Source organism: Neopsephotus bourkii, unplaced genomic scaffold (assembly GCF_033783945.1).
Source record: "Neopsephotus bourkii isolate Nb327-2 ecotype Australia unplaced genomic scaffold, CSIRO-AGI_Nbou_v1 NB_1154, whole genome shotgun sequence".
NCBI classification, from domain to species: Eukaryota; Metazoa; Chordata; class Aves; order Psittaciformes; family Psittacidae; genus Neopsephotus; species Neopsephotus bourkii.
The window spans coordinates 2,813,857-2,841,606 of NW_026901640.1; the positions used below are offsets into that span (position 1 = coordinate 2,813,857).

The following is a 27,750-nucleotide window of genomic DNA, read 5'->3' on the forward strand; positions in this document are numbered from 1 at the left end:
TTCCCCTCAATAAAAACTCTACTTTTGGGAAGCTGGCTCCTGGCCCCAGGTCTGTGCTTGCTGTGCTGGCCACAAGGGCTTTGCACCCGTTAGCAGTGCTCCAGAGGGGGATTCATCCTACAGCCTTGGTGTTCCCCTGCCATGGGCTTATGTGGTCTGCTTGTTTCAGGGATTGGGGATTGCAACCCTAACCCTGTTGCTCCAGCTTGGTCCTGTTGTGGAATGGGGTGTGGGGAGGTGTTTGTCCTGCTCTCACTGGGGATGCTGGGCTGAGCCGTGCTCCTCGCTCAGAAGCACTTTGCAGGGTGTTGTCCTCACTGTAGGAGCCTGATTCTGAGCCAGGGGAACAAGCCCAGGGGTCATCACCATCCATGGACATGGGCAGCGTCTGCCTTTGTCCCAGGGCTGGGAAAGCTTTTGTTGTCCCACTTCAAAGAGCGTTCCTATGGGGTTTGAGGAGACAAGGCCCCCATTCCTCGCTATTGCTGGGGGCATTGGTGCCGGTGTGGGAGCCCTGGGACAAGGCTGTGGGTTGAGTGTGATGCAATTCATGGACCGGTCCTCCAGAGAAGAGCAACCCTGGGAGCAGGGGCTTGCAGCTCTCTAGCAGGGGAGATGAACCCCATGCTATTGTGGGGACAGGAGCTGTGCCCCCAGTGCCCAGGACGATGGCACAGGGCAGTGGGAGCAGTGAAGAGCAGCTCAGACCCCTTCAATCCCCCCCATCCTCCCAGCTCCAGATACTCCCTTCCACATCCCCACAAGCGGGATGAGCCCCAGGATCCCCCTGGATGCTGCCCCCGCTGTGATGTTCCCTCCCCAAGGAGCCAGGACCGAGGCTGCACCATCTGCTTGAGCAGATGTGACTTTATTCCCGAGCCAGGACCCGCGCAGGGGGATCAGGACCGCGGCTCTCGTGCAGGATGTGCCTCAGCTCTGCCCTTCAGCCTCTTCTTCCTCATCCTCTCCTTCCTCCTCCTCTTCCTGCTGGTTGGTGGAACCGGGGATGCTGTGGCTGATGCTGGATCCTTGCCCAAGCCTTCCTGCACCGGGGCATCATTCAGGATGGTGTTGGCTGCTTCCAACCGCAGCGGTGGTACCCGTGGCTCCTGCCCTGCAGTGGGATGCGGTGGGACAGCGGCTGCAGCATCGCTCAGCTCCATGTTTCCAGAAGAGCTTTTCTTTCTCAGACCTTTCCCCTTCTTCTTGTCCGCCTTCTTCCTTTTCCTTTCCTCCTTGGCTCTCCTGCGGGATGAGGGTGGATGCGCAGGCACATCCCTTGGGACCGCTCCTCCATCAGTGCTGCTCCATAGAGGGACCCCCACGGGCCTGGCTGCCCGGTCAATGAGCTCCCCCCCAAACTCATACAGCACCGGCTCCCTGGGCACCGCGATGGCCACTGTGTTGTACGCCTTACACCTGCAAAGAGGAGACCCTGAATGAGGGGACCCCCGTGGGGTTCAGCAGGGGGGCAGTCCCCATGGTGGGGGGCACTCACCAGACATAGAGGTAGGGCTCCACACACTCCTCCCTGTAGGTGAACTCGAAGCAAGGCACTTGGATGACATTGAAGAAGGCCTGACCCACCACTCGTGAGGCTGTGTCATTCACCCGCTGCAGGCACTCCTTTAACCTGCCATAGGCAGAGCTGGGCTCAGGGAGGATTCCAGGGGGCTGGAACCTCTTTTCCCCCTTGTCCAGGGATGCAGGGATGAAGGGATGATGGAGGATGCTCACCTGCGGTCGCAGTCACAGTGGCTGATGGTGTGCCAGCGCAGGTTGCGGTACCCATAGCGTGCAGTGAAGGGGTGGATGACGTGCTGGCAGTGGTCATGGTCCCGGCAGCACTGGTCTGTGTCCCGGTGCTCCCCTAAAGGGAGGGAAAATGGGGTTTGGGAATGGCTGGGATCGGGGCTGGGCTGGCACTGGGATAGGTTAGGACTGGGATCGGTGTTAGAGTGGACTGGAATCATACTGGGATGGGGACTGGGGCTGCAGCAGCATCACAGTGCGGATGAGACTGGGATAAGGATGGGACCAGGACCAAGAAAGGGACTAGGATGGAGTCAGGATAGGGACTGGGAGGGAACCAGAATGGGAACAGGATGGACCAGGGATCAGGCTGAGGACAGAGGGTAGATAAGGGCTGGACCAGCACCAGGATGGGGACAGTGATGGGACTAGAATGGACCAGCCCTTTGGTGGAGATTAGACGAAGGTGAACTGAGACCGGACTGGGACAGACAGGGATTGAGCTATCATAGGGATGGGAACTGGAGTGGAACAGTGCTGGGATGGGATTGGGCTAGGATGGATGGGGACTGACCCAGCACTGGGCTGGGAACTGGGACTGGGCTTTGGTGGAGCAGCATCAGGCTGGAGAAGGGGTGAGAAGGGATAAAAAGGAATGGGAAAGGATGAAAAGAAATGGGAAGGGCTGGGATTGGGAAGGCAAAGGAAAAGAACCGGAAGGGAAGGGATGAAAAAGGAAGGAAAATGGTAAAAAGAGAAGGGAAAAGGTGTAAAGGAATGGGAAAGTTTGGGAAGGGAAGGGAATGGGGAGCGATGGAACACGAAGGGATGGAAAGGATGCGGTAGAACGGGCAGGGATAGGATGGGATGGGGAGGGACGGGACAGGTCTGAGCCACCCTTACCCAGCTGCTCGTAGGCATCCGCGTTGCTGCCGGCTCCGCACCACAGCGTGCCGGGGTAGGTGAGCCCGCGGCGGGCGCGGGGCCGCCCCGCTCCGGTACCGGGAGCCGCTGCCAAGAGCAGGAGGAGGAGCAGGAGGAGGAGGAGGCGGCGGAGCAGCCCCATGGCCCCGCGCCGTTCACCGCCCTCCGCCCCCCTTATAGCCCCGCGGGGAAGGGGTCACCCCCGGGCCGGGCCCCGTTGCTGTGGCAGCCGGTGGGGTGATGCGCGGGGACCGGTAACACAACGAGCCCGCCCCGTGACGCGCCGGACCCCGTGCGGCCCTAATGGGACAAGGATGAGCCCCATAGCCCCGGGTCCTGTCCTACAGATGCTCGCTGTATCCCAACCCATGGGTGTTCCCTGCATCCCGTTGTGCAGATGCTCCTAGCGGCCCCAGGTCCTGTCCCATAGATGTTTCCTGCATCCCATCCCATGGATGCTTCCCACATCACGTCCCATGGGTGCTACCCACAGCTCCGCATCCCGTCCTACATTCTCATTCTCCACAGCCCCATGCCCCATCCCATGGATGCCCCACGGTGCCTTCCCAAGGGGCAGCCCACAGGCAGCTCCCCACACCACTGCCAGGACTTGTCCCCTTTAGCCAGCTCCCCAGCCATGGATCCCATTGATATTCCAGGCATGGACCTGGCACACTGGGGCAGCCGATGGAGCCAGCGCTTGCCATGGCAGGACAATGCCCCAACACCCCACGGGGACGTGCATGGCTTAAGAAAGTCCCCTCACCCCCAAGACCCCATAGGGGTGCATGGCTGCACCCTGAGCATCACCCCGGCTCGCTGACAGCTGGGTGCTGGGGACACCCCAATGCTCCCCACCACGCACTGGCCTGGCTGGGACAGCGGATCCCAGTGGGTGCCCATCCCAACCCATGGGCCTGGCACTGGTTCAGGGCCCGGCTGGCCGAGGGTGCTGGCGGGGGCCCAGCACCGCAGGGGCTGTCCCTGCTCAGCTGTCGCTGTCTGTGACGCTCCCCATGACGGTCCCATGGGCTCAGCCTCGCCGCCAGCACCCAGGTACGGAGCACGCTGGGACCTTGGGGTGCCTACGAGTGGGTGCAATGGGGGCCATGGGGGGCTCTGTGCCGGAGGGATGCCCCATGGGGTCTGTGGGTGTGGGATCTCCCCCCTGTTGCACGCTCAATGCTCGCAGTGCCCGCGCATGGACCTGTGCCACGTCCCTGCCACCCGGGAGAAGGGCTGGTACCTGGCGCTGATGGCCCCCAACGTCAAGGGTCCCAACTACGCCTGGCTGGACCCCTCGCGGCTCTACTGCCACCCGCAAGTACCCAGCACGTGGTGGTGGTGGCACCCATGGGTGGGCCTGGGGTGGGCTGCATCTCTATGGGGGGGGTGCCGGGGCACCCAGCTGTGCCCATGGGTGCTGGCACAGGATGGGCACCCAGCACCTCTGTTCCCTCCGCAGGGCTTGCAGGACTGCGTGGCCGACCTGCTGCAGCCCTTCCAAGGAGACCCCATTGACATGGTGGCCGGCATCGACGCCATGGGCTTCATCCTGGGTGAGCGGGGACATTGGTGAGTGCATGGTCCCTGCCTCTTGTCCCTTGGGGGGGGGTCAGGTCTGACAGCATCGTGCCCTACCCCAGGCTCTGCCGCTGCCGCTGTGCTGCAGAAAGGCTTCCTGGCCATCCGCAAAGCCGGGCACCTCTGCGTGCAGACGGCAGCCCAGCCCTACACCGACTACTCGGGCAGAGAGAAGGTGATGGAGGTCCGCACCGATGCCATCTCGCCCGGTGAGCCCGTGGGGTGCTGCTGCTGTGGGATGAGGGGCTGCGGGGAGCGGGCACTGAGCGCTGCCTCTGCCCCATTCCAGGTCTGCGCATCCTCCTCGTGGACCAGTGGATTGAAACCGGGGGCACCATGAGAGCGGCCATCCAGCTGGTGGAGCGGCTGGGGGGGGTCGTGGCAGGTAGGGTGCCCCCATGGGTGCAATGGGGGCTGCCGTCCCCATACCCCATGGTGGCTCTTCCCTCTCTGTGTCCCCACAGGCGTCGCTGCCATCTGCATCGAGGACAGCGAGGGTGGGCGATGGATCCAGGAGCGCTACAAGTGCTCCCACTGCGTCCCCCCGCGCCTGCAGCCCCGCTTCAACCACCATCAGTTAGGCTGGAACTGATGGGGCTGGCTCCATGGGTGCCCCCTGCATCCCACATGGGGCATAGGGATGCTGGCTCTATAGGATGGGGATGTCCAGGGCATCCATAGCGTGTTCCTAACCTCTCCTGGGTGACAGCCACCATCCTCCCTGCTGGATGCAGGCTGCGCCCAGGGCCAGTGGAGGCCGCAGCCACCCCAAACCCTTCCTTAAAAGCCCCAAACCTTTCTTAAAAAGCATAAAAAAAGGTTTTATTAAGACAAACAGGAGCCCGGGGGCACCTCCCCGAGCGAGTACCTGTGTTTGCATAGCGAAGGGAGCCACGCTGCTCCTGCCCATCCCAGCCATGGGTGCCCACGCAGGGAGGGCAGCAGGGGTGGCTCCTTGGGGCCAGCCGGGGCCACCCCTCTTTGGTCCAGAGGTGTGAGCGTGGGGGGGTCCCTCATTGGCAGCACTTGGGTTTCTTGCGGGGTGCTGATAGGTACAGGTCGCTCTCGTTGCTGCTGATCCCTAAAGGGGCAGGGGGACGGTGTTGGGATGGGGACAGTGGGGGGATACCAGCATAGAGAGGGGGGGGACACTGGTCTGGTGCTGGTTGGGGGGTACTCACGCACGGTGTCGCCGATCCTGCGGGCGCTGCTGCGCTCCAGCTCAGCCAACACACTGCTCTCAAAGGTCAAGGCAGCCACACGGAAGAAGAAATCCCGCACGTTCTCCCCTATCCCATGGGATAAGAACCCCACTGAGTGTCCCCCATCACCCAGCGGGATGCTGGGGTCTGCATCCCTTACACACACACACAGCCAGGGACCCACCGGTGAGGGAGGAGACAGCCCAATACTCTGCCTGCATCTCCTGGGCCACCTTGAGAGCATCCTTCTCCATCTGGTTGTACTGGGCTGGTGTCTGTCAATGAACCAGGAGGTGGATGGGTGACAGGGACACAGGCACTGAGCACAGGGAGCCCATGGGATGGGGGGCACACTCACGCTCAAGTCCTTCTTGGAGCCCACCAAGAAGAGGATCACGTTGGATGGGTCATTCTCCTTCAGGGCATCAGCGAGCCACTGCCTATAGGAGTCACCAGCCAAGCGCTACCCTCTTGCCCTCACACTCTAGTATTGCCTCCATCCCCACCATCACCCATCATCCCCAGTCCCACCTGGGCCATGTGGCACCTACCTCGTGTGCTCCAGGGACGCCACATCGTTGACATCAAAGACAATCACGATGGCTGGAGGAGGGAGGAGAGGGGTGGGATGGGGATGGGGACACTGTGATGGGACAAGATCATGGTGGTGGTGGGGAGGCCTCACCTTGTGCTCCTCTGTAGTAGGTGGATGCGATGCACTTGAAGCGCTCCTGCCCGGCCGTGTCCCACCTTTGGGGGGGTGCAGGAGGTGATTGGGGGGGGCACAGGGGTGCAGAGGGAAGGAAGGAGGGGCTGGCGCCTCACTCACAGCTGCAGGCTGAAGGGCACCCCCAGCACCTCGAACCGCTCCATCTCGAAATCCACCCCGATGGTCGCCTTGTAGTTCTTGTCGAAGGTGTCCTTGCAAAAGCTGGGGCGCGGGGGGGGGGGGGGGGAAGGCTGTCAGCAGCCCCCCCACCCCATCACCGTGGGATGCCCAATTGGAATCAGGCTCAGCCCAATCAGCGCTGCTGCTCTTTTAGGAGGGGGGTGGTCCCTTCCTCTGTCCCCTCCCACCCCATTAACACCCCCCCCAGGGGGGTCCCGTTACCAGTTAACCACAGTTACCGGTTGATCAGACACGTCTTCCCCACCGACAGGTCCCCCACCACGATGATCTTGGAGATCTTGAACCTGCAGCACAGGGGGGCTCATGGCTGATTATTGGGGGGGGCTCCCTTCTTAAACCCCCCCCAACCAGCCATAGGATCAGAGGGGTTAATGGGGTCGGGGGGTGCCACCGCACAGCCCCGCACCCCCCCCCCCCCCATATCCCGTGTTTCCCGTTTCCAGCCGCAGCCCATCCCAGACCCCCGTGTCCCCCCCCGCTCCGCATTCCTGTGCCGTGACGCAGGGCTCGGCACACGGCAACGCAGGCAAAGCCACGCGGCACCCGCGTTGGGGACCCCCAACCCCGTGTCATCCCCATCACCCCCATGGTGGGACCCCCCCCCTGCTCACCCCCATCACCCCCTGCTCACCCCACGGTGCCCGTCCGCTGCTCCTGGCAGGCGCTGGACACGGTGGGGTGGAAGGAGGAGCGGGTGTGCAGGGCGGCCTCCTTCCGAAAGCACTGCGGGGGGACGCGAAGGGGGACACCGGTGTGATCGTGGGGCCCCATGAGGTCACCCCGCGGCCGGTGTGTGTCTGTGTGTGTCCCGTTCCCCCCCCTCTGCTCACCGGGGGTAGGTCGGTGATGACCCTGTCCCTGCGGACCGGAGCCAGGATGTTCATTGTCCCGCGGGGGTGGTGGGGAGGGCTGGGTGGCTGCGGGGCAGTGAGGATGAGCCGAGGGCCACTGCAGGGCTTGGGGACAGAGGGAGAAGGGAGCGGTGATGGCCCCGTGTCACAGCTGGCCCCATGGGGCTGTCCCTGGGTCGCCAGTGGGGCTATTCCCTTATTCCAGGTGTATCCACATCCCTGGGACGTGTCTGTCCCTGTGTTCTGACTGTCCTCACATCCCCAAGCATGGATGTCCCCCTCTCCCAGCCCCCTTAAGCTCCCAGAGCGTGTCTATCGCCATATCCAAACTGTTCCCATGTCCCAGCCATCCCCACATCCCAAATGTGCCACCCCAGGATATGGCTGTCCCCATATCCCAGCCATCCCAATGTCCCATCCACCCCCATATCCCTAACGTGCCATCCCAGGGCATGCCTGCCCCCATGTTCCCAAACTCTGTCCCCGTGTCCCAGCTATCCCCACATCCCAAATGTGGCATCCCATTGCACTTCCATCCCTCATCCCTGTGTCCCACCAGTCCCTACGTCCCCTAGTGTGGCTTTCCCCACTCCCCACCATCCCCGTCTCCCGGAGCAAGACCATCCCCGTGTCCCCGCATCCCGCCTGTGCCCGTCCGCGATCCCCCACACCGCATCCCTGTCCACAGCCAAGCCCTCCCCGTCCCATCCCGGTCCCCTCCGCAGGGGAATAGAGCGAGGGGGGGTGTCCCCGTTACCGCGAACCTCCCGGTAACGGTAGCGATGCTCGGCGCTGCACACCCAGCCCCGGAGGAACCGGCGTCTTGGCTCCTCCCCGCCGCGCGCGGCGGGGAGGAGCCAGGACGCCGGTTCCTCCGGGGCTGGGACTGCTACGCTGCTGCCTACACGCTGGGATCCATCCATTCCCCCCCCACACCGGTGCTCATCCCGGTCCCCACCGTCGAGGCAACGATAGGGGACCGGCTGCCGCTCAGGACTACAACTCCCATGCTGCCCCACGGCGAAAACACACCTCTACGCATGCGCGAGTGAGGCTGCCAGCGAGTACTACTATTCCCGGCATACCTCGCGGCGCCGCGAGAGTTGAATACCGGGGACTGGGGAACTCTCGCGAGATTTAAGGTTATAAGCCCCTGCGGTCTGGCGCGTGTAGCCCCTTTCGGCTTCCGCCCGGCCAAGATGGCGCCCAAGGCGAAGAAGGAGGGTGAGGGCCTGAGGCAATGGGGGGCTATGGGGTGGTGATTGGGGTGTGCTGGAGTGGTTCCCGGGATACGGGTGTAAGCGGGGGAGGCCGGGATGAGCGGTTGAAGGGGGTAAGGGAAGCCTGGAGTCCGGTGCTGGGCCGCGGACACGTGGAGGTGGCGGGAGAGGCCTGCAGCAGTGCGGTTACCTGAGGGGGTGAGTCCCATTTAGGTGCTGAGGGTCTGTGAGGGAAATGGAGAGGGAATAAGTTCGTAATTGAGGCTTTATGAGGGGAAACGTCCGTCACTGAGCGTTTTGGGGTTGGTCTTGGTTAGATGAAGGAGCGTGGACTCCTTGGGGGTGTCCTGGATCTCCATTGTAAGCCCCCCATGAATGAGATCCTTCCCCCTGGGACAAGGGGAAGCGATGGCCCGTTGGGACGGGCAGGGGAGCTGATACTGGCCCTGCAGATCCTGATTGTGCTGATGATCTGTCATCGTAGCTGTGCCTCCGAAGACAGAGGCAAAGGCGAAGGCGCTGAAGGCCAAGAAGGCCGTCCTGAAGGGGGTCCACAGCCACAAGAAGAAGAAGATCCGCACATCGCCCACCTTCCGCAGGCCCAAGACCCTGCGGCTGCGGCGGCAGCCCAAGTACCCCCGGAAGAGCGCCCCACGGAGAAACAAGTATGTGTGGGTTGCTGTGGGCTGGAAGCAGCCCTGTGCATGGGCCCTATGGACTTTGCTGCTGGGCTCAGGATGAGACCTTGCAAATGTCCCACCTTGGGAGCTGGGCAGAGCCTTGGGACGGGGTATTTGGGGTGCAGGTGATGATTTCAAGCGACCAAAGCCTGAGAGTTTGTGATGAGAGCATTTTTTGGCAACTGATGCACCCCGGAGAAAGCCCTTGAAGAGCGGAAATGGCTTCTTCCAGCTTTCTGTTAACCACAGGGTTTCTGTCCTGCAGGCTGGACCATTATGCCATTATCAAGTTCCCTTTGACCACAGAGTCTGCCATGAAGAAGATAGAGGATAACAACACCCTTGTTTTCATCGTGGATGTCAAGGCAAACAAGCACCAGATCAAACAGGCGGTCAAGAAGCTTTACGATATTGATGTGGCCAAGGTCAACACATTGATTAGGTGAGAAGAGGGGGAGAATAGGTCATTGGTGGTGATTGAGCTCTGTGGTGGTTCAGTGTTAAAGCTTTGAGACATGCACTTTGTGACTGAGCACATCTCAGTGGGAGTGGGAGATGGTGGCAGACCAGAGGGGCCTCACCAGGGAGCTCTTCTAACACCCAGGGAGCCTTGTGCAAATGATGTAAACGTTGTTATTCACTGAGTACAGTGATGTTTCCAAAGGAACCACTGATGCACGTTGGTATAGTGGGAAGGTGGAGCATGTGGGAGCTGTGTGCCTCTCTTCTGATGTCCCCTGTTGCACTCTAGGCCTGATGGAGAGAAGAAGGCTTACGTCCGACTGGCTCCAGATTACGATGCGCTGGATGTAGCCAACAAGGTGAGAAACATTGGTTGTCTTTTATCTTCCCCACCTGATTGTCCTGGTGTACACATAAGGGATTGTGCTTCAAGCACAGTAGCACTTTGGGGTTTCCTGGTAGTAAGACAGGATCCAGGGGTTCAGAAGCAAGACTGCTGTGTGTTGCTGGAAGTGGTGGACAGTTTGGTCCTCAAGGTTTTTGGGGTAGGCAAGAAGGAATGTGACTTAATGCAAGTTACTGTGATTTAAATGCATAAAGCTGTTGTGTAAGGGCAGGTCTGGGATGAAGAAGCCTGTGCTCAGAGGACAGGAATCCTGGGGAGATGCAGTGATACCTGGCTGGAGGCTCTGCCTTCCTGCCACTGTAACATCTGTTTTAACATGCTTTGCTTCTTTCCAGATTGGAATCATCTAAACTGCATCTACCGAGGACTGTACAGACAGGAGAATAAACCTTGTGACACCACTGAGGGGCTCTTGTGTTTTGTGCCAGCACGGCCTCTGTGAAAGAGAGCACCCAGCAAACTTCTGGGGTTCACTTCAGTGAAGGGGGTTCCTCTCTGCTTCCCTGGCACTGGGTGGGCAGAGCTGCCTGCTCCCTGGGGGATCACATGGGGAGCAGTGGGGTCTGCTGCATCACTGACCTCTGCTGTGGGTAAAGCATGGGGTGACAGCCCCCCAGGTCTCAGATCTCTGTATTTACCTCAAACCTCTGGTATCCTTCTGCATTTTCTTGCACTGTGCAATTAGGATGTGTTGGTGATTGGTGTCCTTCCTCGTGGAGCATACCCCAGGCTGTTGAGTGCCCAGGAGGGAGGCAGTAACAACAGAAACGTGTGAATGCTTCACATCTGCCACAGGCAGAGTGTCACACCACTTCCTAAGTGTATCAGCTCTTTGCTATGCTGCAGGCTTCACCTGGTGAAGCCCCCAAGCTAATCCAATAGTAGAGGTGCTGTGGTTTTGTTCCCCTGGTGTGATCCCTGCTCCCCACGCTGCAGTGTGTGAATCACAGCCCGGTTTCCATGAGCACTGTTCGTCTAACCCCACAGGTTCACAGTCCTCATCAGGGCTGTTTGCAAACTCTTCCTGCCTTGGCAGTCTTTTACTTCCTCAAATTTGTAGATGAAACCGGCCTGTCAGTGTTTGGAGAGCTGCAGGAATGTGGGAGAGCAGGAAAGGGAGGCAAAGAACGAACGGGTAAGCTTTTAGAGGTACTTGATCTTAAGTGTGGAGTCAGACCTGAGTGAGAAAGGTGTTGAAAGCTGTGTCCAAATATTGATTGGCCTAATTGAGCTCTTGAAGGGTGGGACATGGAGTTCCTTCCAGCCTCTGAGAGTCCTGGGGGGGTGGATTGTATGTGTGTGCAGGAGAGGGGTGGATGGGAAGGGGAGGCTGCTGCCATAGGGGTTAAGATCTGTGCTGGTTGCATGGCCCTTAGTTTGAGAACCTCCAACCTGGTGCTCAGAGCTGCCATCACACCCTCACCTTATCCAAGGAGCTGGGGCCCTGGGGTTGGAGGTGGGAGCTGCCTGGAAGCACCCCCTTCTCCCTGGTGCTGTGGGATGCTCAGCCAGGCTGGGAGGAGAGGCAGGAGGTGAGGGATGAGAAACCACCCGGAGGGAGGAGCACGGCTTCCCGGGCAGCAGCCCGACCTCCTGCCCATGGTCTGGGGAGGGGATGAGCAGCAGCAGGGGCTCAGAGGGGTTTGCCTCAGCCCTGTGCTGCCTCCTCAGCTGTACTCACCCCAAGAAAGACAAAGGGGGAGAGGTGTCCTTCCTGTAGCAAAGCTGGTACCGCTGCTGGGGTGAGGAGTGGGCTGTGCTGCGGCACAGACACCAGGGAGGGATTTCACATCCGCATGACTTGCAGTCTGCCCTGACCCTGCACTGTGGCTGCTGCTGCCTGGCTCTGTGCTCCCCTGTGCTTTGCCCCTTGCTCTGGGCTGGCAGCTGGCCTGGTCCACTGCTGCCCCAGCACTGCTGGGGGGTGATCCGGCTGGAAGCCAGGTGGGGAACAGGGAAACCAGGGCTCTGTGCTTCGGGAAGCTTTGTCATGCCCTGACCCTTTCATGCTGCTGCAAGAGTGGTGGGAGCTGGGATGGAGTCATCCCTCCTCCGTGTGGAGGGACAAGAGGAAAGGCACAGCAACCGGGGTGAGGAGAAACAGCTCTGAGCTTGTGTGGGCTATCTGTAGATGGAGTTGATGCACAGAGGCCGTGGGGCTGCAGCTGCAGCTGGGCAGATGTGTATCCATCAGGATGTGCTGCTGAGGGTGAGGCTGTGCCCTGCTGGGGCTGCTGAGCTCTGTTCTGAGGGTTTGAAGCTGGCATAGGTCCCTGCCCACATCCCCAGTATCCTGCCTCTGCTCTGGCTGCCAGGCTGTTCCCAGCACGGTCCATGGTGGCAGCGCATCAGGGGAGCCCCAGCAGCGTCCCAGCCCTGTGGGATTCCCCCACTGCTCCCATTTAACCACCAGTTTATGTCTGCCTGAGCTGAGGTGGTGGTGGGATTGGTAGGATGGATCCTGTCCCGGGGCTGAGTCCCTTTAAGCCACATTGCTTATGCCAGTCCGATGTGATCCCTGAGCTGTCACGTCAGCAGGATTTGCCTTCCCAGTGCTCTGGTGTTCCACAGGACTGGCTGGGCTGGTTCTGGCCTCACTGCCCCAGGGAGCTGACCCCCCCTCCTCCCTCTCCTCCTGCTGCTCTGGGGATGCTGCTGGAGCCAGCCTGGTCCTGCTGCTGCAGGATTGGACCCAGCACCCTCACAGGAGGCTGGAGCTGCTCTGTGCCAACCAAGAGCACTCCGGGGGGGGTGATGCAAACATGCAGCAGTCTTCCAGGAAGAGCCCGTGGCCTCACACGGCTTTCCCATGCCAGCTCTGCTTCACGTGGCTGCTGGGTGAGTCATGCAGAGCAGCCAGGCTCCGCGCCGCCAGGCAGGAGACAGGTCAGGGACTGCAGCAAGGCTCCATGCCTCTCCTGGCTCCCTTCCCCTGCTCTGTGGACGATGAGTGAGGAGGAGAGGGACCTATCCATGGGAGGGATGGGGTCTTGCTTAAAGGCTCAGTTGGGACCAAGAGGCTTGAGTGCACCTCTGGAGGGTCCCTAGAACAGAAACGCGTCCTCTCCACCCCTGAGGACTGCCAGCCCTCCTCTGGGAATGGGGGCACATCCTTTCCCATCACTCTGTTCCCATCATCCCTGCTCTGCCCCACAGAAGAGGCAGCCCAGGCGTGCTGCGGCAGCAGTAATCAGACCGATTTTAATGCACATAACACCCAACATCACCACGGGAGGGACTCGTCCCTGCCCTCGCAACCCTCTCAGGCCATCAGCTGCGGAACACAGCCACCCCTGGCCCGCCAGCTGCCCGCATGGAAACCAGCTTGGGCTGCTTCTCCATCAGCCGTGCCCCTGGTTTCGGTGGCATCCCTGCGGCGAGGCGAGGCTTTCGGGCTGGTCCGGCAGGGAAGTGCTTTTAGGCGGCAGAGCAGGTGAAGGCAGAGCCCGGGGTTGCGGAGCAAGCCCTAAGGCACATCAGAGCAGGTTGGAAGAGCCCAAAACCTCCAGAAGCCAGAGCCTGGGTCCCCCATGGCGCGCACGTCTCAGTCTATCAGAAACTTCTCACCATCCACATCTCTCCCCGCAGAGCCCTTCCGCAGGGAGGGGAAGAAATCGGAGCGGAGGAGGCGGGAGAAGTACATGAGGATCATGGCATCGAGCAGCAGGAGGTTGGCGGTGAGGAAGGCACCCTGGCCCTGCACCTCCACGTAGCGGAGGAAGTACCAGGTGAGGTAAGCCTGGGGCGCCAGGCGGAAGGCGAAGTACACCACCAGGTTGATGTACTTGTTGGCCTCGTAGAGCGCCGGGGAAGGCACGTTGCTCATCTTCAGCAGCATGCGGATGGTGAGGAAGATGTTGCTCACCTCCACCAGCAGCAGCAGCATGGCTGCCACCAAGAAGCGGCCTGTGATGATGAGCGAGACGAAGGCAGAGATGGCCTGGGACACACACACAGGGTACAAGGTAAGCTCTCCTCGCCCTGGGGATGGTGACTCCTTCCCCGCCTTGGTCTGGGTGTACCCTCAGTGGGACCACACAGTGCTGCTCCCCACACACAGACAACCCCGCAGCCCCCCCAGGCACCTGGAGAACCAGTTCCCCCAGGACCAGTTCCACCTCCCTGTGCTGGGGAGCTCTTCCCTCACTGGCGCGGCAGCCTGTCTGGCTCCCGGAGTCCTGCCCCTCCAGGCACCCTTGCCTTGATGTGCAGCCTACCTGGCAGCCAGGGCAAGGTGGAGGGAAGGGCTCCGGCTTACCCTGCCATAGCACCTGAAACCTGCATGGGCTGAGCTCTGGTGTATGTGGTACCCCCTGTGCTGGCCCCCTCACCCTCCTAGGGTCATACTCACCATGGCGTGGTGCACCAGGTACTCCCAAGATGAGCGGGATTGATGGTTGAAGATGATGTCAAGGGTGTCGTGGATGAAGTAACCTGTAGGACGAAGGAGAGGATTGAGGGGATCTGGGTTGTGTACAGTCACTCGCTGCGGTGAGAGGGAGCAGCAATGAGGAGGAGGGTGCTGTGAGTATGCTCCATGTGTTGCACCTCCACCCTGTCTGAGCGTGGGGTGATGGCCAGGCCCCAGGGGCTTGAAGTGTGCAGGCTCCACGGTCATGATTAAAGCAGGAGGTATGGAGCAAAGTTGCCCGGCCCTTAAGCCAGGGCTCCCCACAGCCCAGAGTGCTGGGAGCGGCTGGAGAGGGATTGGGCAGAGCCCAGGGAGTGACTGCAGCCATAGCCCTGCCCGGCTCTAAGCTTACCTGAGGAGAAGCAGACCAGCAGGTGCCCTGAGACGCTGTAGCCGTCCTGGATATCGGAGAGCAGCTCCGGGGCGTGCCAGAGGCTGGGGGTGAGGGCAGGAAAGGAGGGAGGGGGTCAGAGGTAGGGCGCTGGGGGCCAGGGGAGCAGAGGGGTCCAGACCCCCGCTCCCGTTTCGCAGGGTGTGCACCCCCCCATCCCGTCCCAACCTCCCGGTACCTGAAGAGGGCCCATAGCCCGGCCAGCACGGAGTGTGCGAAAGAGACGAGGAGGTTCAGCCAGCGCCAGGCGCGGCCGGGGCGGCTCCGCACGGCAGCGGGCCGGGGCAGGGCCAGGGCCAGCCGCCGCAGCCCCGCGAAGATCGCCACGCTACCGGCCACCAGCGCCGCCGACGGAGCCCGCCAGCCCGGGCCCATCGCGCCCAGCTCCGGCGGCGCGGCCGCCTGGCCACGCCCCCATTGGCCGCGCCTCTCCGCTGACCACGCCTCCCCATTGACCACACCACCGCACTGGCCTCGCCTCCCAAGTGACCACGCCACCTCATTGGCCACGCCTCATCTGGCCACGCCTCCCTCCTTGACCACGCCCCCATCTGCGCGGGAGCGGGTGTGCGGGAGGCACACACGTGTGTGTGTGTGTGTGTGTTAAGGCGTTGTGTTGCACGCACGTGTGCAAGGCGCTGCGCTTGTGTCTGAGGTGTTGTGCGTGTTCCTGCTGATGTAGTGCGTGATTGCGGTGCTATCTCTGTGCGAAGCGTTGCACACGTGTGGGCCAGGTGTGGCGCACACGCGTGCGGGGCTCTGGGTGCCCGTGCAGGGCTGGCGCAGCGTGTGCATGACAGGCATTGCGCATCCATTCCAGGCTTTGCACATCTGTCCTGGTGCTGCACCGCTGGCGTGGGTCCAGCACATCTGTCCCGGACACCGTGTGCGTGTGTCCCTGGCACGGTGTGGCTCTGCCTCCGGTATGCCGGTCGCTAGATGGCAGCACGGCCACGTGGCGTGCGGTTGGCAGTGCCAGCGCGGTCCCTGTCCCCTCCACGCCGGGTGCAGGGCGGGACCCCGAGCCGTGGGTACCCCCACAAGCGAGGGGCCAGGTCGCCGTGGGGAGGCATCGATCTCCCCTGGTAGAAGCGGAGAGTCCCCGTCCCGTCCCCCGCTAGCCCTATACACACGGCGAGACACAAGCACGGCCTGGGGTGTTTTGTCCACCCGCGGCTGCCGTAGCAACCCCCGGAAGTGTCTCCATGGAGACAGGAGGAGGCTGGGCCCGGCCGGGGCAGCGATGGAGAAATACGAGCGGATCCGGGTGGTGGGGAGAGGGGCCTTCGGGTGAGGGCGGCTCCGGGGCGGGGGGGAGCCGGGGGTGTCGGAACGGGGATGTCCCGGCTGTGTGCGGGGAGCGGCGGTGGGAGGCAGGCCGCGTTACCATGGCAACAAAGCGTCGCCGTGGCAACGCGGGGGTCATCCGGTATGTGGTACCTTAAGGGAGGGGGGTGTCCAGTCTCTGGCTGTTGCCATGGCGATGGGGTGACACGGCACTGGGGTGCAGGCCCTGTTGCCATGGCAACGGGAGGGGCAGGGGCCACGTGTCACCCCGGGGTGGTGGCTGCATGTCCCCTGCACTGAGCCCCTGTCCCCGTCCTGCAGCATCGTGCATCTCTGCCTGCGCAAGGCCGACCAGAAGCTGGTGATCCTGAAGCAGATCCCGGTGGAGCAGATGAGCAAGGACGAGCGGCTGGCGGCGCAGAACGAGTGCCAGGTCCTCAAGCTGCTCAGCCACCCCAACGTCATCGAGTACTACGAGAACTTCCTGGAGGACAAGGCGCTCATGATCGCCATGGAGTACGCCCCAGGTGGGGCCCTCGTGTCCCTTGGCACTGGTTCCTCGGGAGCTGACTGTGAGCTGAGTGACAGAGCACTGGCACAGGGTGCCCAGAGAAGCTGTGGCTGCCCCATCCCTGGCAGTGCTCAAGGCCAGGTTGGACACAGGGGCTTGGAGCAAGCTGCTCCAGTGGAAGGGGTCCCTGCCCATGGCAGGGGTTGGGGATGGATGAGCTTTAAGGTCCCTTCCAACCCAAACCATTCCATGATTCTACGATTCTATGCCTTATGCATGTTAATCATATCCAAAACAAAGAGATTTCTAACACCTCTGTCACCAGTGAGCGTGCTGCCATCTGCCCTTGGCCTCGGTTTCACACACATTTCCCTGTGTCAGCTCTCGGCCACGCTGCTGCTCCCCCAGCTCTGTGTGGGAAGGTGTGATTTCTAACGAGATCTGCTGTGGAGCTGCAGATGAAAGCAACGTTTCCATCAGGGTTTCTTAGAAGCTATGCGTGAGCCCTGAATCTGCACCTTCCCTTCTCAACAGGGGCCTCTCCTTGCCACGTGGCCTCTTGGACAACAAGAACTCCCTTCTGCAGAACAGGCTTATCTTGTTCTGCTCTTGAGGTTTGTGTCCTCCTCCCAGAGCTCTAGTTTTAGTGTTTCTTTTCCTGCTGCCTTTGACAATACATCAACAGTAACTTCTCTTTTGCCATTCCGTTGTCCCACCAAGCGTGCTGCCATTGTTCTCTGCATGGTCTCAGCAGCACTGGAGGACATGCTGCGTGTCCCACCAGGATGTGCTTGGCTTAAGATGCCATGGCTAAATCCCACTGGATTTGAGGCTGGGTTTAAGCAGCCCCCCTTGCTGATAGCCCGTTCTTGTTCATCACAGGGGGCACACTAGCAGAGTTCATTCACAAGCGCTGCAACTCCTTGCTGGATGAGGACACCATCCTGCACTTCTTCGTGCAGATCCTCCTGGCTCTCCACCACGTGCACACCAAGCAGATCCTGCACCGTGACCTGAAGACTCAGAACATCCTCTTGGACAAGCACCGCATGATTGTCAAGATCGGAGACTTTGGCATCTCCAAAATCCTGAGCAGCAAGAGCAAAGCCTACACGGTGAGTGGCCTGGCTCTGCAGGGGAGCTGCTTAGCACCATGGCAGCCAGCTGGGAGCTGGACTTGGCTCAGGATAGTCTCTTGGAAGCTGGCAGCGAGGTTGGGTGTAGCACACTTGCAGTAGGCTACTTCTATGTGTCGTGGTGCTGCTTTGGTACTTGGAGTTTATATAAGCTGATGGCTTCACACCCAAGTTTAATGCAGCGCATTGGGAGCACTGGTAAGGGGAGACAGGGTTCCTCCCGCTGTCACAGTGGTGTCTGTGGGTTTGTCTGACACATACTTGGCAACAAAATCCCTGCCAGTGCCTCTGTCCTGCCTTGACTTAATCTCCTCTCCCTGAGTGTCATTCCCCACCTGGTCTAATCTGACTAGACATTTACATCATGCTCATTGCTCCAGGCTCTGATTCTCTCCAGTGAATAGGAGCAAAATGAGAGGTAATCTCTGTATGAGCAAAGGAGGTCACCAGAAAAGCAAATCCTCATGGTTTATACTGAGATTCTCAAGCAGATCTTGCCACCAAGGAACAAAAAGCCCAGCTCCACCAAGCTTTGGTTGGTGGTGCTCCAGCCAGCCTGCATGCTGTGCTCTAAACTGAGCCTTTCTCTTTCCACTTTGCTGCCCCAGTTTCCCAGCATCACGGTAAAACTGTCTCTTCTAGGTTGTGGGAACCCCATGCTACATCTCCCCAGAGCTCTGCGAAGGGAAGCCTTACAACCAGAAGAGTGATATCTGGGCTCTGGGCTGTGTGCTCTATGAACTCGCCAGCCTCAAGAGGGCTTTCGAAGCTGCGGTAAGAAGGAGGTGGTTTCCACACAGCCCAGGGAGCTGCCAATGCATGCTTGGGTCACTCTTCTCACTGAGCCTGGAGGTGTGAAGGCAGAGTCAGTGCTCAGAACTTCCTGCTCCTCAGCCTTGCCTCTCACCACCCAGGTGCTGTATGTGTCTCTTGTCTCTCCAGAATCTTCCTGCCTTGGTACTGAAGATCATGAGCGGGACGTTTGCCCCAATATCAGACAGATACAGCCCCGACCTGCGCCAGCTCATCCTTAGCATGCTGAACCTGGATCCTTCCAAGCGGCCCCAGCTGAATGAGATCATGGCCCAGGCCATCTGCATTCGGCCCCTTCTGAACCTCTACACTGACGTGGGCAGTGTCAAGATGAGAAGGCAAGTGAAGGTGTCACCTTAGTGTGCCTTGGACAGCTCGCACGTGTCTGACCGGCTCACTGAGCTCCAAAGAGCATTTCCCCATGCAGCTCTCCTGTGTTAGCCAATGTGCAGCTGCTGCAGGCCAAGCTTGAGGCCATAGCAGGTGCCACGGCAGGTATGAACTTGTCATTAGAGCAAACAGAGTTGTGAGCTCAGGGGGAAGCACAGTGATGCCAACTCCCTTCTCAGGTGGTTTAAGCTGCCGAGGACATTCAGCCATGGCTTATGCTGTAGCTCTGCTCAGACCTTCTGTGATGCAGGGCTCTGCAGGACCTCTGGACTAAGCTGGTGTTGAAGGCTGGGTTTTGATTTGGCAGGCCTGAAAAACCCTTGGCTCCGGTGCCAACAGTGAGCCACAGCTGGACAGGGGGACGAGTGAGCAGTGCCAGGCCGAGGGGTGAGTCCTGGCACGGTGTGTTCAACACAGCTCCATTCAGAAGGACCCTTTCCTTTGGATGGTGGGAGGGTCAGAGGCACTGTTGCTTCTGGAGAGGGGAAGTTTAAGAGATGTCAGCTTCCATGAGCCCTGGAGGGGTCCATGGGCGCCTGAACCAAGTTTCTGCTGTTCCCAACGAAGGCTGGGAATGAGCCAGGGGGATGCTGAGGGGGATGTCCTGGTGCAGGCCGGTGCAGCTGGCATTGATAACAATGAGGATAGAGCTGTTGTGGTGCCACTTCCCTCAGTTCTGGGGTTAATACAAGGACCTCTGCAGCAGCCCCTTGCCAGCCTTGGCCAGGCACTGGTCTGGCTCTGCTAGCTGGCAGGCAGCTATGCTGGCACCCAGACTGGCTGGTGTCTTCTATTCCTGTGGGAAGTGACTCATGGATCCATGTTAATGATTTCTCTATGACCCATAGGTGTTCGAGGGGGCTCGGCCAGGACAGGAATCCCTCCTCCATTGTCATCCATCTACACGTGGGGGAGCGGGATCACCACCCCTCTCCGACTGCCCATGCTTAACACTGAGGTGGTGCAGGTGTCTGCAGGCAGGACACAGAAGGCTGGGGTCACCAAGTCGGGAAGGCTCATCCTGTGGGAGGTGAGTGATGGTGACTGATGTCTGCTCACTGCATAAGCCCTGGCACTGCATCCTGCAGCATCACTGCAGCACTCCTCTGAGGTCTCCAACCCCACTGCAGATGACACAGCTTCTCTCCACCAGGCTCCCCCAGTGGGTGCTGCAGGAGGCCCTTCCCTCCCTGGAGCCACTGAGCAGCTCCAGCCTCAGTTTGTGTCCCGCTTCCTGGAGGGTCAGTCTGGTGTGACCATCAAACACGTGTCCTGTGGGGATCTCTTCACAGCCTGCCTCACAGGTGAGCTGCTGCCTCCTGCCTTCACCTTCCCGAGTGCCAGACCCCTCAGGCTTGTAAATGGAGTGTCACTGCTTGGGGAGCCTGCACAGAGAGGAGCCTCGGGGATGCTGGGGTGGGATGGCACAAAGGCTGCGTGGCCTCTCATATAACATTAGGTAAGGGGCAGAAATAACAGGCATGGTCGTCCTATGATGCTCAAATGGTCAACTTGATCCCAAAGGTGTGTCTGGTGTGGGGAGGGCCACAGATCTCCTCCTTTTGCTGTTACATGGAGCCAGAACCGACCTGTAGAGTGGGGACTGCAGTGTGAGGAGCATCTGGGACATTCAGCCTTTGTCACCCTGTGAGTGTGATGCAGACACAAGCAGCGACCAGCAGTGACTGGCGTTGCAGTGTGAACTCAGTGTGAGCTCCTATAGGGTTGGTTGTCCTCAGCTATAGGAAGACAAGGTCTGAAGCCCCCTTAGAGTGAACCTCTAGCTGGGAGAGTAGCACACACACCAGCTTGAGGCTGTTTGTAGAGCAAAGCCCTCCCAGTAGTCCTTTTAGAGCCCCATTTGCACTTCTGCTGGCTATCAGGGCAGCAAATGGCAGACATGCAATAGACAAACTGCAGGCAGGGGTTTGTTCTGCCTCTCCATGGCGTTTCCTGCCTCCCCTTCTGCTGCGTGGCTGCCTCTGTGTGTTGAACACCTTGACACACGGTGGAGTTACACAGCTGCAATAATGTTATCTCAGCTCTCTGTTGTCATCTGCTCTTTGTTTGAGTTGTTACAGCACATTGAGGCTGCTGCTCTCTGGAAGCTCACTAAAGGCTTCCGGCCCCTGCAGCAAGCTATGGGATCCTACAGTCATTGAGTAGTTTGGGTTGGAAGGGACCGGAGTGGGTGCTGGGAGCCACAACCATCCCCATGGGCTATGTGGGTGCCTTGCAGGGCCTCATACACACCAGTAACACCACTTCCCTCTGCTTTTCCAGACAGGGGGATAATCATGACCTTCGGCAGCGGCAGCAATGGCTGTTTGGGGCACGGAAACTTCATGGATGTGAGCCAGGTGGGCGTGCTGCTCCCCCGGGGCACAGGATGGCTCCTGCATGAGAGGGCTCACCCCAGCTCCAGGGATGTGCATCCCAACCGTGCTTTGGCATCCAGCTCCCTCCCCTTTCTCTCCCTGTCACTGCGGGGTTTAAAAGACCCAACCTGCGTCTCTCTTTTCCACCCCCCCTACACAATGATCCCTTTGAGCGTGGGGGAAGTCAAGAGCTGCCTTGTGGTTGCTGTTGGCAGGCTCCCAGCTTGGAGCCTGCCTCCAATCCCACACCTGCCTGCTCCCCTCTTGGCCTGCAGCTGCCGGGGTTCACTGGGAAAAGTTGTTCCTCACAAGCAGCCCTGTTTGAAGAAGAGCCCTGTGCTTCCGATGGGCTCCGGACACAAGGGCCCCGAGCACAGCGCTCCCTTCCAGCTCCCTCCTCGGATGTGGCAGCAGCACGATGGCTCCCAGCCCAGCACAGGCACTGCTGCCGTTTGTCCCTGTGGTCAGCTGGCTCCGTCTGCAGCTGAGCTTATTGCTGGGGATGCTGGGGGGAGCAGTTGGGAGCAGCAGCCAGATCCCAACAAATGGTGCTTTTCACTGAGAGAAGATAATGAGGATGAGGTTGGCTGTGGCGAGGTGTCACATCTAACAGCAGGTCACAGCAGGGGCTGGGAGATGTGGAGATCCTGGTCTCTTCACGCCCTAACTGATAGCTCACAGCTCTTGTACACAAGAGCCTTTCAGCCAACGCATCCTGCACCAAGCCCCTGCCTGCTCAGGGAGTGCGTTACAGCCCCTGGCACTCCCCACATGGGCAGGGGGGCGAATCCCAACCCTTCCCTCTCCAAGCCGTTGGTGCTGGCTGCTTCCTTCTGCCCCAGAGATGTTTGCATTATCTCCTGTGCTGCGTGCACGTAGTCTCTGAACCCTTTGAAGGCTGTTTGGAACTAGAAACCCTTCCCTGGTGTTTGTGTTGGATGAAAACTGGGATGCTGCCAGCGCTGTGTTGAGGCTGGGGGGCCGGGTGGGAGGGATGGGGCTGGCTGGGAGGTCTCGGCTGACGGCTGCTGCTCTTCCCCTGCCAGCCCAAGATCGTGGAGGCCCTTCTGGGCTATGAGATGGTGCAGGTGGCCTGTGGCGCATCCCACGTCCTGGCAGTTTCCAACGAACGGGAAGTGTTTGCCTGGGGCAGGGGGGATAATGGTAAGAGACAACTGCTTGGTAAAAGAGGGCTTGTGCTTCCCATTGCCTGTTCCCACTCCTCTCACCAGCCCTGCTTGCCCACAGTCCTCCCCAGATGTGCCAGGGTAGGTGGGTGTGGAGGAGCTGCAGCTGCTTCACCGCATGCCAGTGCCCCTGGGGCTTGGATTTCGCTCCTATGGCTCTTGCAGCAGCTACACTGATGCTCAGGTTTGTGCCTTGCCATCAGCCGTGTCCTGCTCTGTTCCCTCTGCCAGGCCGGCTCGGGCTGGGTACCCTGGAGTGCCACAGCTCCCCCCAGCAGGTCACAGTCCCACCGGAGCATGAGGTCCACAGAGTCATCTGTGGCATTGATTCCTCCATGGTCCTCACTGTGAAGAACCAGATTCTTGCCTGTGGGAGCAATAGGTGAGAGGGGTGAGGGTTCTGTGCTCCAGAGCTTGTTACAGCCTCCTGGGCCTTTTCATCTGTGCTCAGCCCAGGAAGAGGGAGCTCACTGTGTGATCCTGCTCCCCAGCATCACGCTGCTGGTGGTGTGCTTACACCAGGGCAGGGTTTGTCTCCACTCTGCCAGCTCTGAACTGTGCTTTTCCCCATGCAGGTGTAACAAGCTGGGCCTGGATCGGATTAGCTCAGCAGAGGAGCCCTCCCCAGAGGACCAAGTGGAAGAGGCCACCGTGTTCATGTGTGCCCAGTCGTTCCCCTTGAACCAAGAGCCAATCGTGTGTGCTGACATAGGTACAGCACACTCAGCTGCAGTCACAGGTGAGGGGTGGCTGCCCAAACACCTGACTGGGGGGCACCTGTGTTTCTCCATCCTCCTGCTTCCATTTCCCATGGGCAGAGACCTCAGAGAGGAGGGAGACACCCTGCTGATGCTGGAGCTCTGTGGATGCTCAGCATGATACAGAGCAAAGAGCTTCAGTGCATCCTCAGGTGACACCCAGTTGTTTCTCTTGTCTCTATTACCAGCTTCTGGCCAGTGTTACACCTTTGGCAGCAACCAGCACGGGCAGCTGGGCACCAGCTCCTGCCGCAACAGCCGTGTACCCCACCTGGTTGTGGGGCTCCAGGCGATGAAGGTCACTGTGGTGGCTTGTGGGGATGCCTTCACTGTGGCCATTGGTGCAGGTGAGAATGAAACCCCAATGTTCTGGGCTGCAGCAGACTCTAGCCTTCCTCTGCCTGCAGTCCATGCTGTGGTCAAGGAGATAGCCTGGGTAGCTACCAGGGAGGAAGGATGCTCTGTGTGCAGTGAAGGGATCCATCCCTTTGCAGATGGTGAGGTGTGCACATGGGGGAAAGGAGCCAGGGGACGCCTGGGCAGGAAGGATGAGGAAACAGGAACCCCAAAGCCGGTGCAGCTGGAGGAGACACATCCCTACCTGGTGACCTCCGTCGCCTGCTGCCACGGGAACACGCTGCTGGCAGTAAAGCGTGAGTAGAGGCTTTGTTACTGTGATTCCTGCCATGAAAACCCAGCCAGACACAATGCCTTGTGACTGGAGCTGTCCCAAGTAACCCTGGCATGTGAGCTCTGTGTTATTCCAGTCCCTCTCCAGCTGTAGGTGAACAGAAATAACTTGAGGCACATAAAAACTCCCCTTCAGCACAGGGATGCTTCCGCTGGGCCGGGAGAGCAGAGGGACAGCAGGAGAGGTTCTCCTTCCCTCCCACAGAGGTGGGGAGCTGCGGATCCAAAAGGAGCAGCTCTAATTGCTGCTGCTGAAATAGAAGCTGAGATTTGAGGCATCGTTTTGGCTGCTCCCTTTCCATTGTGGTTTGGAAAAGATAGCACTGGTTTTGTGGTTCCTCTCTGCTCGGCCCAAAGGCAGCGTCGCTGCATGGTTCCAACGTGCCCATGGCACGACCTGCCCTTCCGTTCCCTGGGTGTATGATGGGAGCCTGGCCCACACTCCTGGAGGGGCCTTTCTTCCTCCTTTTCCTGGGCTGATTATGGCCTCAGTGCTGGGCTGAGGGATCCCAGTCCCAGCCCACTTCAAGCAGGCTAATTGCACCCTGGAGGGGAGGAGGCAGGGCTGTGAGTGCCCCAGTGCAGTGCAATGGGCCCTGGCTCCTGTTCTTCCCCTGCAAGAGCCCAGCTCTCATGTGATGTGTGCTGCCACATGAAGGGGACAGGGTCCCTGGGCTCAGAAGCTAGGAGGACCCTTGCCATGGGAGCAGGAGGGGTCTGTGTCTGCAGCAGGCCGGAGCTGGTTTGTGGCCTTCCACCTGCAGCACTATAACTGTAGGGACTGAGTGTGTAGCCCTGTTTCTGTCCCTCTGCACTGCCGAGGCTGAAACCTCACCCTGCTTGCCCCGGTGCTGGCAGTGCAAACTCAGCAGCAGCAGTGTCAGGGCAGCAGCCTGGCCTTGCTATCCCTACCCCTCACTAACCAGGGTGCAAAAAGCATCGGGAGCTCTGTACAAAGCTGAGATTTGGGCTTTCACACAGCTCAGTGTGCCTGGAAGCTTCTCCAGAGAGCACACGATTGCTGGTGACATGTGTGGTGTCACTGCTGCTGTCAGCTCCAGCTCTCATCTGGGCCACAGAGGCTGCTGGCACAGGCGAGCAGGGTTTGGGTTTCTGCCCCCTTCATTGCTGAGGGGGTGCCCTCGATCCCACTGTAAACACAGGGATAAGTGGGGAAAGGCAGGAGTGCTGGAAGGGAGGAGGAGGAAGGCACAAGCTGCAAGAGACTCCTGCTTGGGCTCTGTGTACCGGGCACTGCCTCCTGTTTGTGCTACTACTGAGGACTTGCTTCCTGGGATAGCAAGGCAAGGACTGCAGCTGCCCATCTCTTGGGTATCTGGGCTGCGAGGGCAGGCACTGCTCCCTGCGGCTTCACCAGGATAGTGGCTTGTGGCTTATTCTTGGTCCTTGCCCTTTGTGTTTCAGCTGCTGTGGAAGAGTCGCCTTCCCAGTGAGTCTGAGTCGAGAGGGGACACATCCAGCTGCCTGGAATGCCTTGTCCTCAGTGCTTCCTGATGGCTCAGCCCTGCATCCCCAGGCTCAGGAGCTCCCAACAGGAAACAGGGAGCTCCTAACGATGGTTCCCATGGAACCGGAGCTGGTCTCTCCTATGGAATCAACGAGGGTCACTGTGAACCTTCAGTGCCTGAGAGCTGCTGCCCTGGATGTGCCATGGGGTGGACATCCCCAGAGCTCTGCTGCTGCTCTCAATGGGGAAGCCTCCCCTCTGGAGGTGCCTGTGTGGAAGGGTGAGGAGCACAAAGGTTGTTTTCCCAGTGGAAGCTGTCTCTGGTTACAGAGCCCAGGCTGACAGCTCGGTGTCTGAGAGAGCTGTCAGCCTGTGCACAGCAGTGTCTGGAGTTAGGGCCCCAGGCACTACTCGGGGTGACTAAGTGCAAACCTCTTTGCTAATTAGAGAAGCCTGGCCTGTCCCATCCCCCAAAGAGCATTTCACCCGTTTGTTGGGCTGTTTATCATGCTTCTGAGGGTCCTGCTCTGCCCAGCAGGACGGACCCGGCGTGAACAGCCCCTTTGTGCAGCACAACCTGGTTTGGCTCTCCCAGAACACAGCCTGGAGCTTTCCAATTAGAGCCTCCCCCAAGCACCAGGAGCTCACCAGAGGATCCTCCAGCTGACATTTGTCCTCAGGCCCCTAAATCCTGCTGCTGACCAGCTCACAGGCTCCCAGCTGAGCTAGCGGAAGGCAGGGAAACCCAACCAGGGATTGTCAGCACTTGAAGGTTTTTAACCCAGATCTCTCCAGGGGGGTGATGAGCTTTCAGCAGGGATCCTGTGTGCAGGCAGGAGGGGGCATATCACCATGTCACAGACGGGAGCTGCAGGTTTTATCTCCAGAAGGGTCTTTTCCTTTCCTTCCCCCCCCCCTTCCTTTTCCTTTTTTAAGTTCCATCTGCCCTGGGCCAGTTTTTGATGAGCTCCTGTCTCTGATCTGTCTGACACTGCAACCGCTCCTGCCTTTCACATCCATCTTTGTGCCGTTGCCAGTCTGTTGTGGATAAAGTCAGGGCTTTCATGAGCTGGCTGAGATGAAATCTCTCTAATTATTTCTGTGATTCTTTCCTGTGTTCAATGAGGGGAACCTCACCAGGCTCTGCTAGAAGCCAACTGATCCCGCTCTCATGTGGAAGGTAATGAATCCCAGCAGCTCTCCTGCTCTTTCTTCCCTTCACCTCCCAGGCTCCGGGTTGGGAAGGGAGCAGGTCCTGTCCGGCCGGGAGAGGCGTGTGCCCTGCCTGCAGACACTGCCTCCCTCTTTGGCTCCTGCCAGGGTGGGAGCAGGGGTTTTTCCCTGCTTTCCAGGCGGTTACACCCTGGGAGCCCAGGGAGCTCACTGGAATTCAAAGGCTCTGCCAGTCCCTTGGCACTCGCTTTGTGCTGCAGGTGATGGGGATGGCTCCAGCAGCCTGGTGTCAGCAGAGGTGAGGGTGTTCTCCACTCCTGGGCACCAAGTGATGGTGGGGCTGGGTTAAATCCCCTCAAAACCCCTCTGGGCTGCTCCCTGTGCTGAGCTGATGGCAGCACCGGCTCCTACAGCAACAGACATCTCTTGCCTGCGTTGTGCTCAGCTCCTTGCTCCTTACACCACATGCAAACATATCCCATAAGAAGGGGCTGATGTTCTGCTACAGCCTCGCCAGGGCTGAGAGCTGGGTGGGATGGCAGGACAGAGCTCTCTGCCACCCTTTGTGGTGAAGGTGGTGCCACTGCTCCATGGGATGTGCAGCGCAGGGAGCCACTGGGATCCCCCCGTGCTGCCAAATGGAGGGGTGAGCTTCTGTCAGCCCCCTTTTCCCACCGATGTGCTGGTGTTAAGTGGGGTTTATGGCTTAATGATGCTTTTGCACCGCAGTGCGGAGCTGTCACCAGCTTGATTATGGTCGGAGGAGCCCGTGAGGACCAGTGTTAGCCCTGGGGAGCTCCGTGCAGCAGCTCAGCTGGGTAAGCCCAGCGAGATGATCTGAATAATTTAATACCAGGCTGTGACCAAGCCTGGCGAAAGGGTAAAGGAAACAAAGAGGCCCCCGGCCCCGAGCAACAATAGCTCTTGGAGCGACAAGCCGAGGCATGTCCGCGCTGCCGCAGGCACACAGCAGCCTGGGCAAATAGGCCACTGCATTCCTCACGTCTGCTGCTTTGTCTCCTTGCAGAAGCTGCAGGTCTTGGGGCTTCTCCCTTTTATCCTTGTGTTGTTCCCGTGTTCTGGGGAGCTGGTGCTGGATCGGCTGTGTCCCTGTGGCTCTTCCAGCTAAGGAAGGGAAGAGGTGAAGGGAGCGGGGAGGGGAGGTG

At 59.7% G+C, this 27,750-nt stretch overlaps 5 protein-coding genes, 1 long non-coding RNA gene and 2 other non-coding genes across 12 annotated transcripts; 5 read left to right on the forward strand and 3 right to left on the reverse strand.

Moving 5' to 3' along the window:
* Positions 1-1,308: 1,308 nt before the first annotated feature.
* On the reverse strand, positions 1,309-2,810 carry LOC133217848 (uncharacterized). Its single transcript, XR_009726976.1, has 4 exons — positions 2,656-2,810; positions 1,738-1,870; positions 1,499-1,633; positions 1,309-1,419 (listed from the first exon to the last, which is right to left on the reverse strand). It is a non-coding gene; the product is annotated as an uncharacterized LOC133217848 (long non-coding RNA).
* Positions 2,811-3,554: 744 nt separating this feature from the next.
* On the forward strand, positions 3,555-4,978 carry LOC133217849 (adenine phosphoribosyltransferase-like). 2 transcript variants are annotated; one of them, XM_061363655.1, is made up of 6 exons: positions 3,555-3,732; positions 3,869-4,000; positions 4,142-4,235; positions 4,323-4,469; positions 4,550-4,645; positions 4,725-4,978. In XM_061363655.1, exons 2-6 carry the CDS (start codon positions 3,878-3,880, stop codon positions 4,850-4,852), a joined length of 588 nt encoding a protein of 195 aa, XP_061219639.1. In that variant the 5' UTR covers positions 3,555-3,732; positions 3,869-3,877; the 3' UTR covers positions 4,853-4,978. The 2 variants fall into 2 exon arrangements, with proteins under 2 accessions (XP_061219639.1, XP_061219640.1); XM_061363656.1 differs by having other exon boundaries at positions 3,555-3,731; positions 3,907-4,000.
* A 78-nt stretch (positions 4,979-5,056) lies between these two features.
* Positions 5,057-8,059, reverse strand: RAB34 (RAB34, member RAS oncogene family). 3 transcript variants are annotated; one of them, XM_061363659.1, is made up of 11 exons: positions 7,981-8,059; positions 7,203-7,328; positions 7,004-7,095; positions 6,591-6,656; positions 6,292-6,393; positions 6,148-6,212; positions 6,014-6,065; positions 5,821-5,902; positions 5,647-5,737; positions 5,442-5,549; positions 5,057-5,341 (listed from the first exon to the last, which is right to left on the reverse strand). In XM_061363659.1, the coding sequence occupies exons 2-11, from the start codon at positions 7,254-7,256 to the stop codon at positions 5,274-5,276; spliced, it is 780 nt and encodes a 259-aa protein (XP_061219643.1). In that variant the 5' UTR covers positions 7,257-7,328; positions 7,981-8,059; the 3' UTR covers positions 5,057-5,273. The 3 variants fall into 3 exon arrangements, with proteins under 3 accessions (XP_061219643.1, XP_061219642.1, XP_061219644.1); XM_061363658.1 differs by having other exon boundaries at positions 7,988-8,054; XM_061363660.1 differs by having other exon boundaries at positions 7,203-7,289; positions 7,981-8,038.
* A 289-nt stretch (positions 8,060-8,348) lies between these two features.
* On the forward strand, positions 8,349-10,394 carry RPL23A (ribosomal protein L23a). Its single transcript, XM_061363459.1, has 5 exons — positions 8,349-8,447; positions 8,928-9,108; positions 9,389-9,565; positions 9,875-9,944; positions 10,327-10,394. The coding sequence occupies exons 1-5, from the start codon at positions 8,423-8,425 to the stop codon at positions 10,339-10,341; spliced, it is 468 nt and encodes a 155-aa protein (XP_061219443.1). The 5' UTR covers positions 8,349-8,422; the 3' UTR covers positions 10,342-10,394.
* On the forward strand, positions 9,242-9,315 carry LOC133217859 (small nucleolar RNA Z17). The gene has a single exon (XR_009726979.1). It is a non-coding gene; the product is annotated as a small nucleolar RNA Z17 (small nucleolar RNA).
* Positions 9,736-9,802, forward strand: LOC133217867 (small nucleolar RNA SNORD42). Its single transcript, XR_009726987.1, has one exon. It is a non-coding gene; the product is annotated as a small nucleolar RNA SNORD42 (small nucleolar RNA).
* Positions 10,395-13,164: 2,770 nt separating the features above from the next.
* On the reverse strand, positions 13,165-15,222 carry TLCD1 (TLC domain containing 1). Its single transcript, XM_061363661.1, has 4 exons — positions 14,972-15,222; positions 14,755-14,837; positions 14,343-14,425; positions 13,165-13,931 (listed from the first exon to the last, which is right to left on the reverse strand). The coding sequence occupies exons 1-4, from the start codon at positions 15,166-15,168 to the stop codon at positions 13,536-13,538; spliced, it is 759 nt and encodes a 252-aa protein (XP_061219645.1). The 5' UTR covers positions 15,169-15,222; the 3' UTR covers positions 13,165-13,535.
* Positions 15,223-15,519: 297 nt separating this feature from the next.
* On the forward strand, positions 15,520-26,495 carry NEK8 (NIMA related kinase 8). 2 transcript variants are annotated; one of them, XM_061363461.1, is made up of 15 exons: positions 15,520-16,083; positions 16,402-16,607; positions 17,474-17,706; positions 18,370-18,501; positions 18,670-18,878; positions 19,238-19,317; positions 19,779-19,960; positions 20,084-20,234; positions 21,214-21,290; positions 22,355-22,472; positions 22,727-22,877; positions 23,071-23,234; positions 23,442-23,600; positions 23,748-23,906; positions 24,032-24,658. In XM_061363461.1, the coding sequence occupies exons 1-15, from the start codon at positions 15,587-15,589 to the stop codon at positions 24,049-24,051; spliced, it is 2,538 nt and encodes an 845-aa protein (XP_061219445.1). In that variant the 5' UTR covers positions 15,520-15,586; the 3' UTR covers positions 24,052-24,658. The 2 variants fall into 2 exon arrangements, with proteins under 2 accessions (XP_061219445.1, XP_061219444.1); XM_061363460.1 differs by lacking the exon at positions 24,032-24,658 and adding an exon at positions 25,369-26,495 and having other exon boundaries at positions 15,521-16,083.
* The last annotated feature ends 1,255 nt before the right edge of the window (positions 26,496-27,750 follow it).

Bases quoted from the DNA above. Each gene is read 5' to 3' on its own strand.
- RAB34 (XM_061363659.1), bottom strand. From the start codon at position 7,256: ATGAACATCCTGGCTCCGGTCCGCAGGGACAGGGTCATCACCGACCTA. The intron at 6,657-7,003 runs GTGAGCAGGGGG...CCTGTGCTGCAG, and splicing joins CAGCGGACGGGCACCGTGGG to GTTCAAGATCTCCAAGATCA. The intron at 5,550-5,646 runs GTGGGTCCCTGG...CCCATGGGATAG, and splicing joins GGCTGTCTCCTCCCTCACCG to GGGAGAACGTGCGGGATTTC.
- LOC133217849 (XM_061363655.1), top strand. From the start codon at position 3,878: ATGGACCTGTGCCACGTCCCTGCCACCCGGGAGAAGGGCTGGTACCTG. The intron at 4,001-4,141 runs GTACCCAGCACG...TTCCCTCCGCAG, and splicing joins GGCTCTACTGCCACCCGCAA to GGCTTGCAGGACTGCGTGGC. The intron at 4,236-4,322 runs GTGAGCGGGGAC...GCCCTACCCCAG, and splicing joins CGCCATGGGCTTCATCCTGG to GCTCTGCCGCTGCCGCTGTG.
- NEK8 (XM_061363460.1), top strand. From the start codon at position 15,587: ATGACAGGCATTGCGCATCCATTCCAGGCTTTGCACATCTGTCCTGGT. The intron at 19,318-19,778 runs GTGAGTCCTGGC...TATGACCCATAG, and splicing joins GAGCAGTGCCAGGCCGAGGG to GTGTTCGAGGGGGCTCGGCC. The intron at 22,878-23,070 runs GTGAGAGGGGTG...TTCCCCATGCAG, and splicing joins CTTGCCTGTGGGAGCAATAG to GTGTAACAAGCTGGGCCTGG.
- TLCD1 (XM_061363661.1), bottom strand. From the start codon at position 15,168: ATGGGCCCGGGCTGGCGGGCTCCGTCGGCGGCGCTGGTGGCCGGTAGC. The intron at 14,426-14,754 runs GTAAGCTTAGAG...TTCGTCCTACAG, and splicing joins GCTGGTCTGCTTCTCCTCAG to GTTACTTCATCCACGACACC. The intron at 13,932-14,342 runs GTGAGTATGACC...TGTGTGTCCCAG, and splicing joins ACCTGGTGCACCACGCCATG to GCCATCTCTGCCTTCGTCTC.
- RPL23A (XM_061363459.1), top strand. From the start codon at position 8,423: ATGGCGCCCAAGGCGAAGAAGGAGG. The intron at 8,448-8,927 runs GTGAGGGCCTGA...CTGTCATCGTAG, and splicing joins GCCCAAGGCGAAGAAGGAGG to CTGTGCCTCCGAAGACAGAG. The intron at 9,566-9,874 runs GTGAGAAGAGGG...GTTGCACTCTAG, and splicing joins AAGGTCAACACATTGATTAG to GCCTGATGGAGAGAAGAAGG.